The following is a 16,756-nucleotide window of genomic DNA, read 5'->3' as shown; positions in this document are numbered from 1 at the left end:
TCCCTGCTTTTACTGTCCTACAGGATAACACAGATGCAGTTTATTTATCAGGAGAAAGTGAAGTGTTGGAGTTATCACCTGCCATGGGCTTCCTTCCTCCTGGAGCCCTGCACCCTGATGCTTTTCCCTATCTCTTAGGTCTGACTTCCACACACAGGTAGAGGTAGTTGCCCAGAGGCCATCACTAAATCAAATCATCCAATGCTAAATCTGCCTTTAGGAACAGATTTCTTCTGATTTTTTAATTGATGGAACCATCTGAGCAGTGTGTTTTCCACCCTCATCTCCTCCAATCTGGTACTACTCTTTTCCAGTTGTGCTTACTACTTCTTGTACTGCTTAAGGTTTTAACAATATTCAGATGAAAAGTAATTCAGTCACCTTTCTCCAATTCTCATATTTCTTCTAGTATGCCTCTAAAATTTGATGGCTTTTGAAGCAAACCAGATCTGCTGTGTGCCCAAAGAGCATTTGGATGCTCTTCCTTTAGTGACCTCTTCATTCCCCCTGCATCCGCTCCCACTCCATCATTATATTAGTTGAAGAAACCCCAGTGTGTTCCAGGTGTTGAGTAATCAAATGGTATCAAAGAGCTTGGATAAAGTACTTGGTGCTGGGGGGTGAGGAAGGGGAGACTCAAAACTTTCCGTCTTCAAAGAGAAACTGCTGGTCCCTGCCTTGCTTTTTACAGCTTCTCAATTTGAATCCAGAGTTGTGAAAATGTGGAAACTGTGAAAATATGAGCTTCACTGGAAGCTGTGAAGCAGGGAAACAAATGTGGATTTACCATTTCTTTTGAATGCAAAGGTTACAGATTCTGATTGAGAACTTAATGATCTGATAAGTAACTTTCTGTCACTGCAACAGTGAAATAAACAGTGGCCAAGGTTGCAGAATTGTCTCAGTTGTAAAAACTTTTCATTTCTTTGCATATAACTTTCTGGCATTTTTGTATTTAAGGCAGAAGTTGTTCAGACCTGACCTCTTCCAAAAAGCAAATCTCACTTGGGCAAAGCCAGTTGTGTTGTTTCTGAGCCTGGTAGCGAGAGTCAATAATAATCAGAACAACATCAGCAGCAGCCGACTCCCGTTTCATTTTTTTTTGGTTTTGCATACTTTTGCACCTAGAGTGTGAAAGGTGGTGTTTTGTGCAGGGACGTCCTTGGCTGAGGAGCTGAGTCTTTACTGGCCCAGGGAAAACTGAGTTTGGTATGACTGAATTACTGGCATTTCCAGCAGCAGTGAGCAAGGGCTTACGTGTTTGATGGCTCTTTGCTAGTTTTTGAAAGAGGGGAAGCCCAGTTGTGGATTTAGGAGGTGACTTGCAAGAAGGTACCTCTGGCTAGTACAGCTCCCATGTACCATTTCTGAGGCTGGCAGATGCTGAGAATATCCATGGTTTTCCATCCTTGGTCTAGAAAACGTATTAACTGCTTTCTTGCGCTCAGTCTGCAAGTAAATGTATCCAACCACTCAGGTTACCCAAGAGGTCCCCACCCACCATGGCTACAGATAACTGGAGTGCTTCCTCTAGAATAAGTAATTGCTTCTTCCTGAAATCAAGGACAGAAACCTAACTGGTTCAGCAAGTTGTTGTATCCCAGAGCCCAGCACATCCTTAATCTAAATACAGTAAAAGGTTGGCTATTAGTAGGCAGGGAGTGTCAAGAAGAAGCAGCAGTGTTAACTGGAGATACCTGTGCTAAGCATATGAGCAGTTCACGCTCAACACAGGAGGTCATGAAGGGCAGTTAGCACAAGCTTCTGTGCATCCCTCTTGACAAACCACCCTTTTTAGTATCTTCTAAAGCTGCAAAGTGGCCATTTAAATTCCCTGCCAGGTTGGCTATTCAACACAACCTCCTTGAGGCTTAATTGCTAATTTATTTTCCCTTGTTAATGTAGATATACTTTCCTCTCAGTGTATGAAATCTAGAAGAACTTTCTGAGAACCAGTGACAAATGGGTTGGCTGTAATTGGTGTTCTCTCACTTAGGTGAGAAGTAACAACAGTTCATCAACGCTTAATTAGCTGGGACTTTCTCAAATGCAGTTTCCAGTGTTTTGACAGAAAGGTATACATCTTGTTTCTCCTGTAGTGATACAAAGAAAGTAATTTTAACTTGGGTTTTGTTACTTGGTGTTTTTTTCCTCCTGATGGCGGGTGCCACGCTGCATGTCCTTGTATTGCTGAGCAATTTATTCAGTTAGTGTTGCTTGTCACAGAGAGAAGAGCACTGATTATACAAAAATGAGACTTTTTAAATGAGCTCAATTTAATTAAATTGTGAATGCGTACGCAGCAGTGCTTGGAGGGATACATTAAGATAAGGAGCAGATATCACATCAGCATCAGACAAACTTTGTGTTTTGTATCTATAGCAGGTGAGTGCCATTCCTTTCTGTTGTATGGGTAGGAAGTCTGTGGCAACAGAAAAATGTAGCCCCCTTAAATTTGTCAGACCCAAAGAAATGTCTTGCCAGGAGACATCATCTGCCTGGCAGTTATCTGCTTGGCTTGTGAGCCCAGGAGTGAGCCACTCCAGGAGATTCTGCAGGGGAAAGGGACTATGCAACAAGAAATGGTACCATTACACAGTATCAGTCCCAAGCCAGCTCACAGCAGTGCCAGGTCAGGTAGCCAAAATTGCCAAGAAGTGGGTGGACACAACTGCTGTGCTGGGATTGGAGCCATGGCTGTGAAAGGGGACACTCCAGTGCTTTGCAGAAGCAGAGCAGTCTGTGTAGAGGCCAGTGAATCAATGTTACCAGGATAGGTACATGTGCCAGTAACACCAAGTGTTAAGTATGTATTGTAGAATTATTTGGTGTAAATGAGACCTTTGGTAAAAGGAAAGCTTTCTTCTGTGTTAGCACCCTGCAGATCACAGTGATAATTTTGTCACAAGGAAAAAATTCTGTTGCATATGCCACTGTCATTGGGACTTAGCAATGGCTGTACTTTTTGGGATGGGGGGGAGATACAAACTCCTGGGCAGGGATGAGAGGCCCCCAGCCTTGCAGAAAACTTGTCCTACCCAGCCAGAGATGTCCCCTCTGGCAGCTGGAGCAGTGGAATAGGAGTTGGGACAGGGACAGGAGAAAGGGCAAGGTTCAGATCACCCTTTGTCTTGCAGTTCAAGAGGGGAGCCTTAGTTAGCATGTGCTGCTGGTAGTTCTTGCTATGAAAATGAGGTCCTTTTAGCAAAGTACTTCTTAATGGCATCAGCTTAAGATTTCTTTCATACTAGGAGTCTCCCATTAGAAGGTAATTTTATGGGTGGCTTGGGTGCCTCCAGTAACCCATTGGCAAAGCAGCTTTGCTAGGGAAGGTGGACAAACACATGAAGATCAGTCGTTTGAGAGATGGAGGGATCCCAATACAAATTATTTTCTGCATAAGTGATTAAACCAAACTTCTACTAAGGCTCAACTTGCTCACGGCCTTTTAAAAGCACTAAAATCAAATCTGTGGCTGAAGAAAGCCAGGCTATAGATGCTTAGTATCAGTTTGTTAAAATACTGTAAGAAGTTTTTATTAGCAGCCTATGGGGCAGATGCAGGAGGTGTTTTCAGTTGCTCGATCTGCTTGTTGAGTTTTAGCTTGATTCAAAGCTGAGAAGCCAATGAGAGATTATTAATGTAGGAAAGCTTATATGGCCCTAGGTTTACTAGTTTTGAAATTTTAGAGGCATTTAATTGTAGCCAGTGCTATTCCCTCAAAAAAATACCTGGTTTAATAAAGCCTTGTACATGCAATATGCCTTTTTCATAAGCTTTTCTTTTTTACATGCCTAGCACAGTGAAGTTAATTCATATACCTCAATACATGCTGTTTGATTTTAATTGAATAACAGTTTAATTCCAACTAGAGCTTATCATACATCACAAAAAAACCCACGATAATTTAGATTTAAGGAATAGTATAATCAGGTTGGTTTAAAAAATGCCTAAAAAATACAAATGTAATTGGAATGAAAAGGATTATTTAAATATTTTTTCTTCTCACTGACTTAAATGGTGGTTAAAGTTACTTATGTAAATCAATAAATTGAATCAGGTTGGTCCTGCTATGAGTTCCCTCCTGCAGGGTCTCAGTGAGCCTGAACATAACTGGCAGTTGAGAGGATGGAAATGACTATAAAAATGTTGTTAAGGGAGAAGTTGAATCTGTCATCTTTGCCCTGCTGTATGTAGCAAGAGTGTCCCATTTCTGTCACTTCTATGACCACAGAACCCAGGGTGTAAAACCATTTAGTTTTTTATACCTAAACAAAAGCAAGATGCAAATCCAAAAAAGCAAATAGGATGAGAACCTCAAACATTATGTTGGTCTCAGTTCAAAACCACTTGAGCACAAACAGCCCTGTCTTTAAATACATAATAAGATGTTCCTGTTCCTGTCACAGCTTTTGGAATCTTGGCACATGCTTTATGGACTGTGCCTCAGAGCCAGGGTGGCTGCAATGACAAGGGCTGATGGAAGTCTCTGAAGGGTTGGCGCTGTTGCTGGTGGCAGCCCTGTTCCATTTCACCAGGGCTTTGGAAAGAGTGTGTTTGAAAATAAGCCTTGAAGCAAAGAGAAAGGTGAAAGAAAGGAAAGAGAGGTGGCTCCAACAAGGTTCACTGATTTCTCCAAAGGCAACTTCAAACTGTGCAGTGTATCATGCTCGTTTTGGGTCAGTGGGGATGACAGCTAGTCAGGGTAAGTGTGCAGCCCCAAAGAGCTCATGCCTGCAGTGACCTTGTGTCATATATCTGTGCTTTGTGCTTCAGACATGTATGTTTACTAGAGGCCTGCTGGCTTTCCCAAATTATCAGTGCCTCAGCCAGGAATGACAGCCTTCCAAGGAAAAAGGAAGTCTGGGGGAGAAGGGGAAGTTCTGTTTTAAAATTGAAGAAGTTGCAGTCTTCTCCAGAAGTGCCCTCACTTTTGTGTGGTGGTAAGAGCAGGTGATGCTGGAGAAATTCCAACCTTTGAGGTGATAAAATGGAAGAATTCAGGTTGTCTTCTAGATGAAAGCTTTATCTTACTTTATTCTGGTGTGGATGCTAATATTGCTAAACTAGTCTGACTCGTAACAGCAGTCATTACAGGAGCCTGAGCAGCATCCAGGTGTCCTTGTGCATTTGCAGTCTTTTCTGGTCATTTTTAATGAGTGTCAACCTCTGTGCCAGAAGTGGCTGGTTCTTGATTCCAGATTGACTGTCTCATAAAGCTTTGACTGACAATTCTGGCAAGTTATGGTATATGTCAGAAATGCCAGTTGGTGCATTCTTTAAAGAAAACCTATGAGTAACACTATGGCACTTTGCACTCTCAGAGAAGAATCTTAATTTTGGTACCAGGTGACACTGCCAGATGAGGCAGAGAGGCCGAGGCCATGGTTCTCTGGAACTTGGGGGTTCCTCCATCAGACTTTTCAGCTAAGGTTCAAGAGTGAGAGTGTGGGTAAGGTCAGTTAGAGGAAAAGCTCTGTTAGGGCCCTTATCTTTTCTAAGGGCATTCAGTTGTGCTGCCAAACAATGCAGCCCATTGGATTCCTGCTTGTCTGACTGCTGCATCACCATCTTCTTTTTCTTTCTTCAGGTTATTTCCAGGACTTATTGAACAAGTCAGAAAAGGCCCTTTATGATGCTTTTCCAAGCATGTATGGAGAATTGTACACTCAAAATATGAAGGTCTTCAAGGACTTGTACAGCGAGCTACGCCGCTATTACCGGGGCTCCAACATAAACTTGGAAGAGGCCCTCAATGAGTTCTGGACACGTTTGCTGGAGCGGCTGTTCAAGCTGATGAATCCCCAGTACCATATCACAGATGAGTACCTGGACTGCATGGTGAAACATGCGGAGCAGCACAAACCCTTTGGGGAAGTTCCCCGGGACCTGAAGGTGAAGGCAACCCGAGCCTTCATCGCAGCACGCTCCTACGCACAGGGTTTTCTAGTGGGCAGTGACGTGGTCAAAAAGGTGTCTCAGGTATGTCTGGATTCTCTCTTCTCCATTCTCAGATTGACAGGAGCCAGTCAACTACTGCTGTTGGGGAGAGGGGGCTTTATTTCCCCTTATGTTTTCATTACAAAGCAAGCAGGTATTTTTCAGTTTTAAAAAGCAAACTGCTTGAAGATCACCTGTCAGTAGAAGGGAGTAGCAAGTCTGGAGTTCTGCAGGAACTGATAGCGCAGAAGCAGCAAGGTATAACTCACTGCCATCAGTCTTTACCTCATTTTGACTTAGGCAGCAGAGTGCCAAGGAGATGTCAGTCGCCTAGGCTGTAAAGCTGTTCAGGTGCTTGCCTGGATTCCTTGCTCTTCCCCAGCAGGGAAATGGCATGTCTCTAAATCACGCTGCCTTACTTTCCTTCTTGATGGTGAGGTGTTGCAGGGTGTGCAGAGCTGACTGTCACGAGTGTGCTGGGAATAGTTGCAGAGAGATGCATTTCAGTGGTTGGTGATGGGATTGCTGTGTCTGTTTATGTAGGTCTGTATATTTGTGCAGAGAAGGTGAGTTTGTAAAGTACTTTGGGATCTTCAGGGATGAAAAGTGCTATATAAATGTAAATTAACATGACTGAGCCCAGGGTTGCAGGAGAAAGGAAATTGTATTCTTTACTGTGGAAGCACCCTTTCAGAGCCAGAAGGAGGTGATTGTTCTGAAACAAGGTACTCAGGCAGGATTACACCAGTAGCAAGGAGAAAATCCATATTCAAAAAATTACTTTCATACTGCATGTGGAGATGGGAATAAGCAGGGCATTATTAAACTATGAATGTAAAAATGCAGAATCACAATTAATTTCCTCAGCAGGTAACGTAAGGTAATGCAGAGCAGAGGGTGGTACTATTTGATAAGTCACATCCAGACTTTGATCTTGAGAAGAAACATTAATGTGGTAACAGTGACAAATGTTTTAATTTATTAATGTGGGACTAAAAACTGTTCAGTTACCCAAAAGCCTTTGTTAATCTCATTAACATCACACTCTCCTGACACTTAAAACAGATAAAAGAGGAGAATGGTGTATTTTCAAGGGGACTAAAGTAAAATATTTTTCATAAATCCTCTGAATAGCAGAGATTTCCACCTCCATGTGCATGATTGTGTCTGTAGCCAAGCTTGGTGGTTAAAGCAGGCTGGCAGAGCAGCTGCAGTCATGGTATCAGTGGAAGGGAAGTACCTGGGATACCAATATAGTATATTCTTCCCACACTTTCAGGTAAGCTTCTGACCCCATTGCATTTTGATTCCAGCCCCCCTTTTCTGAATTCTTCTCCTTCTTTTGGCATCACTTGTCAAATGGGATGTGAGGTGCACAACCACAGAACCTCCACTTTTCTCTGCCTCCACCTGACCCGTTCCTCCAGGATGGAAGGTCTTCCAGGAGGATCCCAGCCATTTCTCTCTCACAAGAGCCCTGCCTGGGGTTGCAGTTAACCCAGCATGTTGCTGTTACAGCAAAATCTGCTTGAACCAAGTTGGGAAACCTCAGCAAAGCTTCCCTGAGAGCTGATTTTTGTTACAAAGGCTAAAACTGGCCCTTTTTCCCTGTCTTTAGGAATGTGTTTAGTACTTCAGGCAAGAAGGGGTGAGAATGCTGAGGTGGGAAATCTGTTTTATGGATACCCTGGTAGCCCTCAGCTATGGCTAAAATAAAAGGCCTGGTTCAGCCACTTTCCTTTACCAGATGTGGATTTGCACTAGTGCCAAATGGATGTGAAGTGCTGAATGCAATCCACAACTCGTGCTTCAGTTTTAGTGATTTTTCATGTTGCTTTCTACTTGCAATTTTAGGATAAAGTGTGTAAGACTTCTGCTGAGATTAGAGACTGGGATTTCCTGTCAGCTGATAGCAGCTAACTTTAAAATAACCTTTTCAGCTGAAATTTCCTGGGGAGCAGTGTTGAGTGTTTTGGTCAGGAAGTCTGGGGAAAAAAGCCCATGGAAATGGACACATAGAAATAAATTACCTAGCTTTCGCACTCTGAAAAATGATTACTTTGAGTTTATTTATTTGCAATTCCCAGAAAAGCTACTGATTTCCATTAAAATCGTCCTGATTTCATCTGCTCACATACGTATAGCTCAGTGTTTGTGATCTGTTCCCTGTTACTGGTTCAGGTCCTTGTACAAAGACTGTATTACTGGACTTCCTAGAGAAAGAATGGTGCTGTTTGCCAGATTTTCTGGCTCTCTTAGATGGAGCAGGGTCTTCTGCATTTTGAGCTACCAGTGGGGATTTTTAGAGTTTTCTTTAATCTCTGCTGCTTCTCCACTGTGCTTAAGGGGCCTTTCTTTCCCAGCCTCTGACTGTCCAATCTCATAGGAAGACATCCCCTCAGGCAGCCCTGGGCTGGGTATGCAGGGACAGGAGTGGGGTGCTGGAAGAGCCCTGCAGGATCTACATGTGGGACACAGACAGTGTGTCCCATGGGTGCTGGTGTTGTTGGCAGAGGTGGGGGTGGGATGCAGTTCACCACAGCCAGGTAACAAACAACAACTGGCAGATCTTACCGGTTTTCTTTTTTTTTCCCTACTGTCATTGCAAATCACCAATATAGCTTTCTGAAAATGAGCACTGCCTTTGCTGTAAGTTCCTGCTGCTCCCAACCCAGCAGCAATTCTTAGGGTGGAAAATGTCACAAGTACCACTTACAGGTCTGTGTTCAGGAGGTGGAGGTGGAGGACTAAAGTCCCAGGAGCTGAGAGCCTGTGGCACTTCAGACACCTCTACCTGTGAACACTATCTTAGACTATGGGCTGAAATAAGCTCTGGCACCCTGAGAGATGAGCTTCTGCACTCACTTCCTCCTGCTTGTGCACAGCCACTGAGACTAGCCCTGCCACAGTGCCTGCAGGTTCAGGTGTTTTACAGCACTGCTGCATGTAAAGCTAGGGAGAGAGTTTGGCAAGGAAGTTAGAATTGTTTGCGCAGATTCAGATTGAGCTGGATGGGAACCATACAATGTTGAACACATCCTTATGTATTTCAGATCCTATTTTCCATTATTTCTCTCCAGTATTATGTTTAAATCATAAACCTTCTCAGGGGTAAAATCCCATAGGTGTTGTGAATATATCTACTTGCCTGCGTTATTTCTATTCTATGTCTTTTATATTTACCTGGTATTTAAAAGTCAATTGAATCAAGTTTTCAAAGGATTGAAAATTGTACCAGCTGGAAATAACTGCATTAGATGAACAGGGCAGGGAGAGTGTTGAATAGGCAGGTGGTGACTTGCCAAATTTTCCTCTGGAGGGAGAGGAGCATGACAACAGTCTCTATCCATATAAATCTTCCTCATTTAAATATCAGAAAGCTAACTAAGCACTAGACAGGAATCCAAAGGCGCACATCCCCGCAGTTAGCTGTGGGTCCTGCCCTTGGGTCTGGTGTCCCTCACAGGCTGCACTGCCGTCTGGAGTCATCCTCATTACTTGCTACAGAGGGAGCTGGGGCGAGCTCTACTCTATGTTTGGCTGGATTGCCCTATTTTTATTTTGTTGTTGTTATTTTTTTAATTTTTATTTCTTTTTTCTGAGTCTGCAAAATGGCCGTTTGGCTGCTGGGCTGGAGGGGATGGACCCAGGCAGTCTGTTTGCTCCAGGCTTAGCACCAGCTCTGGTTTACTGGAGCACGAAGGGCACAGATTTGGCATCAGCTTCCATCCTCTATGTCCCTCACCCTGTGCTGAGCTGCATGCAGTGAGGTCAAAGCAAGAGGGTCACCAAAGTGCAGGGTCTTTACCCTACCCCTACCACTGAAGAGTGGCACAATCGCCACCCAGGACCCTGCATCCTGCTTGCTTTGTGATCCCTCACAGAGGGTTTGGAAACAAGCTTGATGTCTCTTGAGTGATGGGTTTGGTGAGACTTAAAACTCACTGTGCTTCAAGGACTCGTGGCTGTGCATTTGTGGAAGGAAGATGCAAAATAATGATTGAAGTGATTATACAATTCATTAGACTTTGAAAGAATCATATTTCTGTCAGCCCTGCAGCTGTTTCTTTTAGAGTTTTATCCTGAAAGACTGGAAAGCTTGGTTCGTTTAACACACGTCAAGGTGCTAATTACATCAAGGCTGGCATAAATATGCACAAGACAGCTGCTGACCATGTGGTGGAGAGAGCAGGGTCTGTTCCCTGCGACGGCAGAGGACTGGGAGCACCTGCAGCTCCTGCTTCCTTCACCAGGAAAACCGGGCACTCACAGCCTGGTGAACAGAGCAATTGTAGCCCTGATTTCCAGCTTCCACACATGGAGATGCAAAGAACAGTACAGCCCTGCTTTTTTTAGCCTAGTATTTGAGAGTCCTTCTGTGGATTGTAGAAATGAAATGTTTCCCAACGTGGACTTGCCACGTTGCAGGTTGCCCTGACCACAGAGCAGTCCAGCTCCCTGGTGAAACACCAACCTGTCCCTCCAGTGCTGGTCTTGTTGCCAAGAAAGGGCAGGGCTGGCTTCTGAGCCTGTTGCTGGGATGCTGTTTGTCCCACGGGCAGCTCGGCAGGGCTCCTCACCACTGGCCCAGCAGGACCCACTCCCCCACTTGGCCTCATTTTTATAGCTGGTTTTTCTACTAACAGCTTGATCCCAACTGTGCAATTCCATCTGAGGGGTTTGGGATAATTGGGAATGGCTCTGAACACCCACCTGCATTTTCCACTGCATATAGCCTAATCTGTATATTGAAGAGCTGACCTTTTTTCCCTTAAATGCCACCCCAGAATGGGTTTTTCACAGCTGACAGGGAAAACTTGCCTTGTTTGTATCGCCTGCCTTTAAAATGCACATGAGAAGGTAAGCAAGAGTGCTATGAATGCCTTGGCTGCAGCTGCCTGCATAGCTGTGTTCAGCCCCCAAACCTGTGGAGGTGTCCAGCTGCCCAGGACACCTGCCTGCTTCTAGAAACCTGCCTGCTACCTGCTGGCTCTAAGGCATCCATGGGTTTAGAAGCCTAAGTTGCCTGATGTTGCTGGATTTAAATGATGCTCTGGAGGTGAGAATGGCCATTCATTCATTAAGACCTTCTACCTGGAAAAATATACCTGAGAGTTAGTACAGGCACATTTTTACATATATCTGACATGCCTGGAGGTATTTTGTCTTCACCCCCACCGTCCTCGCATCACGCCTAAACCACAGCCAGGTGCTACAGTCCTTGAGCCCGCTGTAGGTCTGCTCTGCTCCTTGGAGTCTGGAGCCAGGAAAGGGATGTGGTCCAGCTCAGTGAGCACCAACACCATGCCACAGAGAGCCATTTTTCACCCAGGCCGCTTTCTCCACCCCCAAATCTCTTGCCTCTACCTAACCCTTGTTCCCCAGGGAAGCAAGGCACAGATGGCTCACAGCAGCCTGTGTGTGTGTGAGGGGAGGAGGGGGTAGAAAAAATGGTAGCAAGAGCTCAGCTTATTTTATTGGTGTTAAATGCCTTTCAGATGTACTTAAAGGCCCCTGAAGGCCAAGGCGTCCCATCACGTTCTGGCTGGGATGCAGGTTCTCATTTGCTTTTAAGCCAGGCTTCAAAAGGAGAAATGATTTGGAGTTGGGTGTTTTTTAGGGTTGCTTTTTTTTTTCCTTCTCCTTGTTTGAAGCCAGCACTTCAAGAGCAGCATCTGCAGCTTGGCTGCAGGTTCTGGGTGCCAAAGGAGCTGCCACAGCCTGATGGGCGCAGGAGGAGCCCTGCCACCAGCTGTGGGAGGAGCAGAGCCCGGCTCACCCCTCGCATCCTGGCAGAGCCAGGCATGCTGTGCCCAAGAGCCTGACCCCACACTGAGCTGCTGCACTGTCAGGTTGGTACTACCACTGTTAAAACCATTTCCCAGATGCCTGTGACTTCCTAAAGCTCAACCTTTCTCCAATGCTAGCATCTGTGACATATGGAGGTTGACCCAGCACTAGTAGCTTTCTGGTCACTGTTTCCCAGGGCCTTCCTCTCTGCATCCTACACTTCATTCCTTGGAGTTTCCAGTCAACTTTTTTGGAAATAATTGGTTTGGATAAAGAAATGTTATGTGCAGTGAGAAGTGTGTAGGAGATTTTAGCTAAAAGAGACAAAGAGTTTGTGAGAACCCAGTAACATCTAAGACTCCTATCTTCCCTTCCATGATCCTTTCTGTTCCTTGGTATTACACAGGGTGCTGTGTTGGAGGCTCTCAAGTATTTTCCAAGCAGGAGGCATTAGGGTAATGGGAGAAGGCACATCTCTTCTTTGCACTTCTCTGTACTTCTTGTGTGACCTGTCAAATGAGGTCCCATTTCAGAGGGTTGAAAAACCTCCCACTGTTGTAGATTAAGAGAGGTCTATAGTCAGGCCAGGAGGAATTGCACCCCTCTTTTCTGTCCCTTGTGACTTGCACCAAACCTGACACTTCAAAGAGGTCTAATGGTCAGTGGGTGCTGTTTGAAAGATCAACATATAACCTGGATAGGTGCTCCCTATAGTGGGAGAAAGAACAGAAAACAGTGGGTCTGAGAGAAAGGTGTCCCATAGCTCTATAAAACGTGCTTTTGTTATCTGTGAGCATGTGTATCTCTGCAAAGACTTGGGTTTAGCATGCAAATCACAAGTTTGATTTTATCTTTAAGGGCATGGTGGAAAGACAAGAAGGCTTTTTCCTAAGTTCTGGAAAAATCCAGTCCATTTGACTGGATTTGCCCTGCTGCTGTTTGTCCTGCAGAGACTAGATCAGGAAGGTGATGGAGTCACCAACCCTGGAGGTCTTCAAGAAATACATGAATGTGGCACTTCAGAGCATTCTCTAGTGGGCCTGGAGGGTTTTTCAGGGCTGTGTGGTGGTGTTGGTTTTGTGAGGTATGGTTTTGTGTTTTTTTGGCTATTTTTTTGTTGTGGGGGTTTTTTTGTTCTTTTTCCTGGGTGGAAGGTTGTGCTCAGTGATCTGAGAGGTCTTTTCCTACAGTGACAATTCTGTGATTCTGTGACTAAAGCCCTGACAGCCCCAAGAGCTGTCTGCACTCGGGTGTCTTCAATCCCTGAGTGTCTGTGCAGGGGTGTCTCCCCTGTCTGAGCTGCGTGCTTTTGCCTTCTACAAGTCGGTTCATCTCCTTTTGTCTTCACTTCAGAAAGTTTTTAACTGTTCTGTTGTAGGTAAGATTACAGCTCTCCTCAAATTGTCTCAATGCAGGGAGACAGAGTAGCTGACTGCTTGTTATGCCTTAGCTTCCTGTGATTCTCTGCTTGGAGAGAATATTAAGAAAATACAGGGCAGGAGCTTTTTTGGTGTTGTTGTTAGAAGCCTTTCACACTAAATGTTTTCTAAATTAGCTGGGGGGTGGCAAGGAACTAGAGGCTAGACGCTAATCCCCTGGCCCATATGCTCAGCAAATTGCTTGAGAAAGTAATTAGTTTTACTGTAATTGATTTAAATATTGCTCAGGAGGGGGAAAAATGAAGGAAAGAAATGTCACTCTGAATGCTGAGAATTATGTGTTCTCAATTTTCTGTCATTATCTCCACATGTGCCCATTCTCTGCTGGCTGTTGTGCAGACCCATCCCAGACATAGGACAAGGGACTCTGCAGATGTCTTCTGCTGTGCTTCCCTCCAGCAATTCCCAGTCTGGTCGGGTCGTTCCATCAGCAGAGCATGAGCACATCAGGCTTTGGAAAGTAGCCATGGAAGAGCACAGAGCTCGACTCTTCCTACAGGTGACAGTCACAGGGTAATACCTGATGACAACCTCCTTGAAATGTCAGCACTTAGGGTGAAATAGTGCTTTTCATGAGGCAGCCACCTGTTCCCATGGCATTACCTCATTGCTACTGGATCCCCAGCTGTAAAGTAGTTTTAAGTGATTTATTGCTTCATTCCAATTTTCCCCTTAATTTGGATATATCTTAGAAGATTATTTTTTTTTCTTACCACTTCATCACTGGGCTTATACTTTGAGGGGCTGTACCTACAGCGATCAGAAGAGAGTATGTGGATTTTAACTGAGCAATAACGTAGTGTGACAGAGCACTCACCCCCGCTGCCCGGTGCTGGGGGCTGTTACATTTTCTGTTAAGCTCTGTGGAGTCGGCAGAAGCAGTTACACCTTAACCCTGACGGGCCAGTTTTGTGTCACCTTCGTTGGGTTAGACTTGGTGGCGCTGGGACCGATTTCTGGCCTTCCCCCCTGCTGGGCTGCGGAGCCATCAGCAGACACATCGGCACCTGCTTTGGGCAGCTGAAGGGGTGGGACCCTCTGTGAAGGAGCAGGGTCCCCAGCCAGTGCGGGTCTGGGCCCAGGTAGACGAACGAATGGAACCACAGGGCAGATCTGAGTCCATAAAAGGAAGTTCCCGCCGGGAGGCCCTGAGTTTTCCCTTGGAGCCTCGGGTCTGTGAGGAAGGCCACCCCTGAGGCCAGGACGCCACCTAAGGAGGTTTCTTGAGATGGAGCAACCTCATCTTCGGTGAGTGATAAAGAATTCTTCTAGATACATCTACGGGTGAGCCTTGTCCCTGCTGGGCAGGTGATTGCAGGTACCTGAGGGGGAGGCTTTCCCTTTGTCTGAGTGAGTGTGCACAAATGGGATTATTATCATCCATGTTCAGACTGGTAGAATAAGAAAGCTTAGGAATTCTTAGGTAGTTCTGCTGTAGTATAATCATCCTTAGGTGGTTGTGCTGTAGTGTATTCTTGACCAACACCCGACTCTATGATGTTATTTTTTATTTATTGGAGTACTAAATAGTGTTTACTGGAATAGATGTTGTTGGGGTTTGGGCCCAACACGACAACAAAGAAACAGCCAATATGGCTGCTCACTCAACTCCCCCCCTCATGCACTCTGGGATGAGGAGAACAAAGGCCAACTAGGATCAAGACAAAGGACAAGGAGGGTTCTTCACTAATTAAGGTCCCGGGCAAAACAGACTCAACTTGGGGAAAAATAATAACTTAATTTCACACTAAGTGAACCTCCACGAACCTCTCCTTCATGAGTCCTTCCCACAAAGTTGGAGCTGCTCCAGCATGGGTTGCTCACAGAATCACGGGCTGCTCCAGCACCAGCCACATCCCCTGGGCCCGGGACTCCCACAGCTGCATAATGAAGAGTCCACTAGCAGCAAGTCAGAGTCCTGCTGGCGCCTCGAGGGAATGTTCCACCATGTTCCTCCATTAATCCAGGGGGACAGCCGTAAGTTGCAGGAAAACTTCTGCTAGGGCATTTCCTTCCCTTTCTTCCTCATAAACCACCGGGATCTTCACCGAAGCACTGCCTTGCACCTCTCCAGCTCAGCTCTTCTCTCCCTTAACTGCTCACTTTGCTCAGGTCTCATTTCACTTCTTTCATATATTAATAAAAGAGGCGCATCTCTTGTCTCCCTAATGGCTCCTTGGCTGGTTTTGGAGCAAGGGAACTTCTCATCTTCTTACAGGACCTAGCCCTGGGACCCTTCCCCCACTACCAAAAATCCCACCAAACCAGCACAGATACTCATTCCTAGTAAACCCCTCTGTGTTTGTTGTGTCCCTGTTACGCATAGGAACATAGTGTTTTTAAACGGGGCTGAGCATAATGTGGTGTATTTATTTATACCTCTGACAACTGAATGAGGAATGCTCTGGCTCCAAGCCATATCTCTCAGCAATATTTTCAGATCATTAGGAAATGGCTTCTCCAATGTATCGTGCATTTCCTTTTGACATCTTAATGCAGTTTCTAGGTCACTGAGCTAAGAAAGGACTATAGGTGCCACTAAAGGTGAAGGAGAACCATTTTTCCTTAAAGAAGAACCAGCCACAAGCTGGGCTAGGTTGATTGTACTTAAAGAAGTCAATAATTGTCATATGCTGTCTACATCCTTTACCAGATCATTTCAAGATTAAGAAATTATATTAGCTTCCACTCCATCTGCAGGAGTTTGTGTGCTCCTGCTTTCAGGCCACTTGTGGTGAATAGAGGAGGTTGCTTATGGATCTATCCCATTTGCTGCAAATCTGTGATGGGAAGCCAGAGGGGCTCTCCATGAGGTCCTAGGTGTTGGGCCTGGGGATGGGTCATGAAGTTTCAGCAAACTAATCCATAAGGGCTAAGAGATATTTGAAAGGCTCCACTCCTTACTATGCTGCAAGTCCCCCAAAGGGATGGTGCAGTGTCAGGGCCAGGAAAGGCTCTGGGAGCCCCAGGCCCTCACTGTCTTCTGCCCTGCATGGAGCAGAAGTGCATGGGCTGGGTGGAATGCCAAGGAGCTGAGCTCAGGCCAAGCAAAACATGCAGAAAACACTATGAAATTCTTTTTTCTGCCCTCTCATCCCTCTGTTCTAATTTCACCTCTGCAGCCTGCCTGTGAAAAAGGAGTGCTGCTGCCAACAGGAGAGGTTTAAGTAGTTCTTTGGGGAAAGGGAGTGGAGTCTGGCCTTTTCCACTTGCAAAATTTAATACTTAAGGAATCCTTCCTGCCAAGAGATTAAGTTGAACACTTGGCATCTGCCAGATTCAGTGGAGCAGCAGCTGGGGGGGCGTTGTATCGCCTGCTCATCTTCAGATGAGAGGCTCTGGGGCAGGGGAGCAGGGGCCAGAGGTGCTGCCTCGCCTGAGGCAGTGTGGCCCCCCACTGCCCTCCAGAAGACAAAGCCACTTCACCAGAGGGACAGACTGGCAATACACACACAGCTTCTCTCTGGGATCTAGAAACGATCCTTGCTAAGGTGCAAAAGCAACTTTTTCCTCCTGAGCCCTTACGAGTTGAGCCTGAGCCTTAGTCACCATTGCCACCCTGTGCTCTGCCAGCATGCGCTGTCCCA

At 45.5% G+C, this 16,756-nt stretch overlaps 1 protein-coding gene across 1 annotated transcript in view; it reads left to right on the top strand.

Annotated features, from left to right (window-relative positions):
- GPC1 (glypican 1) overlaps positions 1–16,756 on the top strand; it is a 201,381-nt gene that overhangs the window by 168,366 nt on the left and 16,259 nt on the right. Inside the window, exon 3 of the mRNA XM_009996739.1 lies at positions 5,591–5,982. Coding sequence (XP_009995041.1) covers positions 5,591–5,982 — 392 coding nt within the window. The remainder of the gene's footprint in view (positions 1–5,590; positions 5,983–16,756) is intronic.

The sequence above is a fragment of the Chaetura pelagica genome, unplaced genomic scaffold (assembly GCF_000747805.2).
Source record: "Chaetura pelagica isolate M959 unplaced genomic scaffold, ChaPel_1.0 scaffold264, whole genome shotgun sequence".
NCBI lineage: Eukaryota > Metazoa > Chordata > Aves > Apodiformes > Apodidae > Chaetura > Chaetura pelagica.
Note: the sequence above shows the minus strand (reverse complement) of the source record. Positions and strands in the feature narration are given on the sequence as shown.